Source organism: Pterocles gutturalis, unplaced genomic scaffold (genome assembly GCF_000699245.1).
Source record: "Pterocles gutturalis isolate BGI_N339 unplaced genomic scaffold, ASM69924v1 scaffold19682, whole genome shotgun sequence".
Taxonomy (NCBI): Eukaryota; Metazoa; Chordata; class Aves; order Pterocliformes; family Pteroclidae; genus Pterocles; species Pterocles gutturalis.
Genome location: NW_010108373.1, coordinates 12354 through 18292, shown reverse-complemented (window position 1 = coordinate 18292; position 5939 = coordinate 12354). Strand labels below are relative to the sequence as shown.

Below are 5939 nucleotides of genomic sequence, written 5' to 3'. Positions count from 1 at the left end.
GGGAGGAAGGGTGTGGGGGAGGGGGTTAAAACTCATTACCATTATCTAAAGCAAACTGATAGCATTATTCAGTAGTTAGTAAACAGAACATTAAACCTTTGTCCAGCGTGTTTGGAGGGGTCAGGAAGGGAGAAAGGGAGAAAAAAGGAGGAAGGAGAGGTGTGGATGTTTGTGTAAATGGGAGCAGGAACTCAGCCACTCTTGTGACTCCCATCTCCAGTGCGCATTTTCCGAGCCAGGATGACCTCCTTGGAGACCTTCTTGCGATCGCTGGCCAGCCCCAGGAAGCACATGAGGTCAATGAAGGCTGTGGTTAGGTTGAAGCGCCAGCCAAACTCACTCGTGGAGTAGTCGTAGGGGAAGGTATGGTGGTAGTTGTGGAAGCCTTCTCCTGCAAAACACGACCATGGAGAGGATGTTGCAGAGCTCTAGGTGATGGCCTCTTTCTCTTGGCCCAAAGCAACACATTCCCAGAACATGGTCTGGATTGAGTCCAGGCTCCTCTCTCTTCTCAGCCCCATTTCACCTCTCTACAATCTACCCCATCTCATTTGGGCATGGTCCAGCATGCCCAGGCTGGCCCAAATGAGGCAATGACAATCACAGAAGACCTATGGTGCTTTAGAGGAAAATGTGCATGTGGTGAGGAACTGAGAAAGGCTCTGGCCCACAGACTGCACCAAAACACCAAGGGAATCCTAACGGCTTTTTCTCTGCCACCACAAGAAATCTTCTAGTATTGGTTGAGCTACCAGCTAGACCTGCAGCAAGTCCCCAACAAGCCAAGTCAATCAATACTCCTACAACACTGGCAGTCCTAATGCCAAAATCCAAAGGGCATTTCCAGATGGGAATAATGCAGACAGACTTGTACTCAGCAATCTACCCCAGTCAGCCACCCTCTGCTCCGGACACCGTCAATGCTGGCTTCAGTGCTCACCCCTTCAGTGACAGCAGCTGGACTCCTGCTCCCACCCCGTGAGTCTCTACAGTTCAAATCCCTCCCTACCAAAAATCCAGGAACAGATCCTTCAGTCTTGGAAATCAGTGCAGCCCCAGTGACTCACAATGATGCAAACCAGATGAAGATTTGGGCTTGGGAGAACAGACGAGGGCAAATGCTGACCCTGGGATGTACTTTCCTAGGTCCCCAAAATGTCCAGAAAACACATGAGCTGATCTGCCTTCCCTCATCCTCAAATACCCCCAAAATCACCAGCTGCCCTGAGAACATGTCCAAATGTGCATCTGCTGCTTTTCAAGTTGACAAATCTAAGACAGATAAGCAGACACTGCAGCACACATTTTTGAGTCTGGTGAACAGGGCAGAGATGTTCCAGCAGGGTGAACAGGATATTGCTATTGAGATAAGGAGGTGCGAAGTGTAGCAGAGTCCTTTCCAGCCTGGAGAGAGGCTGGTGGCAGCTGATAACCCCACTGCCCTTATGTACTCACTGGACAGCCTGGGAAACACCCCCAGAGGCAAAGGCTGGAGGGGAGAGGGTGCAGGGGGAAATGGGGACACCTGGATTCACATAAATTCTTAGAAGCATCTGCAGCCCCAAGGGGTAGCCCCTGCTCTACAGACTACCTGCAGCAAAAGACATGGATGCTGAACATACCTAGGGCCCCCAGGCTGACCAGGGGGTTCTCCCGTGGGTTGATGTGCTGATCATACGGCCGGTTGCCGAACATGTGAGCAGCACTGTTCACTAGCCAAGTGGCATTGAGCCCTATGGCATAGCGCAGGATGGCTGGAATGAAGAAGCTGATGACGATGGATTCATCCCAGAAGTACCAGGGCACTACAGTGGGCAGCGTGAAGCACAGCAACACCACCGATGGCTTGTAGTATCTGGAAAGGAAGGGACCAAGAGGAAAGTGCTCAGTGGCAGTGGCAGGACAAGGAAGGCTTGGTTCAGTCCTCCCTTTGTAAGATTCAAGCTCAGCTATACAGGGAAAATCAAGTGCAGAAATACCTCACCTCTGAGCCCTGCATTGCTTGCCCTGGTTGGGCAGAAGCCATTCCTGGAGACTCCCAAGTCTTATCACCAGGGAGAAGACTCAGACTAAACTCCTGTTCTCCCTGTCCCAGTCTCATATGTGCACAAAGCAATGTCCTCATCAACATGAGTCCAGACACCAACTGCTGCTTTTGGCCTCTTCTTCCATCTGCTTTGCAGGTATGTTGGTCCCCATAAAGGCAACCCCAGACTTGCAGAGTCCCACAGAATGTCCCTTCTCCAGCTTTGGCCCAGTGCTGCAACTCTTCTTTGCGGACTTGACCCTGCCTAGGAGTACACCCTACCAACAAGGGTAAGCAAGGGATGCTTGCCCCATCAAAAAGATGAGCATGTGGGATCTCTCACATTGGAGAGATGGGAGTACAGGAAGCTAAACCACTCTGATGACCCACAAGAAAAATTCCAGGCGTATAAAGGAGAAGAGACATAAACTTTGCTTGTTTCATCTGGAACTGAGCTAGGGACCTCATGGGTGAGGGTGGTTATTATGGGTTCAGTCCTCCATCACTGCAGCCCTAACAGGCTTGCCTCCACTGGCTATCAGTCCCAGTATAGCCCCAGACAGCTGAGAGATACTCCATCTAAGAGGCACTAGAGAATCAAGACTGACCTTTCTAGTGACTGTCTCTCTCATGTCCCCATTTTCAACTCCTCTTTCACCACACTGTTTCCAGGAGGCTGATGGAGGGGGGCAGAGGCATGGTCTGGAAGGTGTACCATATCTCCAATGACGGCCTGGAGGCACCTGCAGGTGGTCTCTGGGCCAGTCAAAGCAGCAGCTGGGCTGTGGGCTGGCAGGCATGGAGGTGCTCTGTGGTGGGAAGCTCACCTGCTGCTAGCAAGATGCTACAGGGTAGGTGGGCGAGAAAGGTGCATGGGAGGGCTGGAGGTAGCACTAGCTCCTAAATACTTCCTATTGGAGAGGCAGAACTGATTTCTCACAGTTCGTCTCACAGCAAAGCCTCAGGCAGACTGAAGACTAACATTTCTCACATGATGCCCTCAATCCCCTCATGCTTCATCAAAGGCGCTTGGGGTCCCCAGCCCCTTTGCAGAGTCCCTGTTCCATCCCACATGGCTTTGCACTGGGGCTGACCCCACAGCTCACCTCCGCTGGAACATCACCACTTTGTCAGCCTTCATGTCACTCAGGTCCAGCTTCTGGCCCTTCTCTATGACGTCTGGGTGCTTGCGCACCAGCAGCCACCCGATGTGGGAGAAGAAGAAGCCCCGCTTGGCATTGTGTGGGTCTGCATCTGTCTCAGAGAACTTGTGATGGATACGGTGGTCCCGGACCCACTCGTAGATGTCATTCTGCAAGGCAACAGGAGTGGAGACTTAGGGCTAGGACTGGATATGTTCCCTTAAAGTTAACAAAAGGGCCTAAAACATTTAGATACCCAAATCCCATTGACCTGAACTCATATCACTCATTTTATCTTTCATCAGGGTTTGGGGTTTTTGGCTTTTAAAACAAAGGTTGGGTCTTCTTTGCTCAGCCACTTCAATTTTATTTGCAATCTGCTTCTTTGGTGGGCTGCCTTTTATCACAGAATCATAGAATCATAGAATGGTTTGGGTTGGAAAGGACCTTGAAGATCATCAAGTTCCAACCCCCCTGCCATGGGCAGGGACACCTCCCTCTAGACCAGGCTGCTCAAAGCCTCATCGAGCCTGGCCTTGAACACCTCCAGGGATGGGGCATCCACAACTTCTCTGGGCAACCCTGTACCAGTGTCTCACCCCTGTCCCAGTGTCTCCCCCCCCTCTTTTTTTTTTTTTTTTTTTTTTTTTTCAAATGGATGACTTTAGGCTTTGGTTTGCACATCCTCTGCAGCATCACAGGCTCTGATTGGTCACCCGTGCAATAGCCAGCCCTCATTGGCCAGTCAGTGCCTCCTCCCTGATATGCTTAGCTCGTTGGTCACTTGTCCCTGTCCCTGCATGGTGCCAGCTGGGATTGATCAACCTGCCCCTTCCCTTCACCCTAACATTTTCCATGGGTCAACCTGCCTTGCTTTCCCTGGGACTGACAAATCAGACCTGTCTAACTTGGAGGTGAATTTTTTTCAACTTTTTAAAACTGGAAATCAAGCGGTCTTAGAATTAAGACCCCTCTCTAGAAATAGAATAAACATACCATTTCAATTACAGTTATCAGAAATACCCCCCTTCAGCCCCATAACCATTCTGTTTAAGCTGCAAAATCAATACAGTTTGGAAAATGTCAAAGCTTTAATAATTTGTATTAAGAAATTATTGTTTTGGCCAGTTTTAAGAATAGATTTTAATAAGTCTGTGCTCATTTCTTTACACAAAGATTTCAATGTTCTTAAAGCCATGTATTACGCCATCCTAGAAAACATGAAACAGAGATCCAAGCATGCCTCTATTGCCTGTATTACACAAGAGGCTCCTTAATCTCCTAAGTACATAAGACTTTTCCTCAAAACACTTTGAAGGTAGGGAAGCAGCCTAATCATCCCTATTTCTTGCCTGGAACTACCAAGTGATTTATCCAAGCAGGGAGCCTGTAGCAGAGACACAGCTCCTCAGGTCCCTCTCAAGTGCTGTAACCACTCGTCCTTCAACTGAGATAAAATTTTTTACCTGCAGGTCATGCAATAAGATAATGACAGACATGGGCCAAGATTCAACTCTCACTTGTTTCCAAATACTGGAAACTGCTGCCTTCCTTCCAGCCAAATCCTGAGCACTTCCAAGTATCACCAGCCCTCACTGATGTTAGCCAGAGCTTGGTCACACACAGTGTTCCCCCAGAAGAGGGTGGCCCAGTGGCTTTCCCTTTCTAAGCAGAGAAACTCAACCAGTACCCAGCCTGGAAATGTTTCACCTGTGACCCAAAGTCTCTTCACATTCCAGACCCTACATAGCATCACATAACATGAGAAAGCCCAGCCTGAAAGCTGACAGACAGCTTGGGTTCGTACATCTCGGGAGGCTTTCTCTGTCTCCTGGAGATCCTTCTGCTGGAGGCAGGAGGTAGAAATTTGGAAAGAGACCATGTGCTGCAGCTAGAGCATGGTACCACCTCATCCACCACACCCTACGTGCAAACACAAATCATGGGTCTCAAAGCTGAGAAGTCAGTATCTTGACCCAAACTTTACCACATATCTTTTCTACAGATCCTATTTTGGGACCACCTCTAACCACAATCTTGTCTGAAAATCATGTCTTTCTGAGACCAGCAAGCAAAGCCTAGGAGAATGCCTCCTTCCCTTGGAGTTTCCAACTACAGGCTATAACCAAGAGAGCTTCTACTGTGCTGCAGCTCCCTGGTCTTGCCAGTGGAGGTGCTGACTAGGGGTAGAATTCCCAAATTCTCTGAAATCACAAGCCACAGGTCTCTGAGCATCCAATAGGCATTTTCTGGAGGACCTCAGATAAAACAGTCCATAGTCTTCTGTAGCCTTAAAAGTTAATGCTCTCATCTTAAAGCTGCTGCCACTAAAAGGAATGAGATAAACAGAAAATAAACTTTATCTTGATCTCATTGCAAGTAACTACTAAAAAAAAATCCATGGGTAATGGTACTGAATTTTCTGTAAAACTTTGGATTAGTTCCTATTGGAGTTAAATATCTGTCTGTCTCTCATCTTTGTCTATTCCTGTCCCCTACAGCAATAGCTCAGCAAATTCTTTCCCCCTCTGCCCTATAACCCTGTGAAAGATGGTCTTTGTGTGGGCCTACCCAATACACAGCAACCCATCCCATTCCCTTGCTGAGTGCTGGGCCAGTAGCTGGAATCAGCAGCTTGGTCCTTCCTCTTCCTCATGGAAGACTCTGGTTTAGTACCAACAGAAAATAGGAAAGTGAATTGTGTTTTAGAAAGGCTGAAAAAACCATCCCCACCCTGTTCTGATTACATGTCAATGAGGCGATATCCTCTA

The 5939-nt window shown here is 48.6% G+C and overlaps 1 protein-coding gene across 1 annotated transcript in view; it reads right to left on the bottom strand.

Annotated features, from left to right (window-relative positions):
- Positions 1 to 17: 17 nt before the first annotated feature.
- Positions 18 to 5939, bottom strand: part of LOC104461149 (acyl-CoA desaturase-like) — a 14526-nt gene continuing 8604 nt past the window's right edge. The window contains 3 exon segments of the mRNA XM_010072626.1: positions 18 to 391; positions 1623 to 1855; positions 3133 to 3338. Of these exon segments, the coding sequence (XP_010070928.1) occupies positions 192 to 391; positions 1623 to 1855; positions 3133 to 3338 (639 nt within the window). The 3' untranslated portion in view covers positions 18 to 191.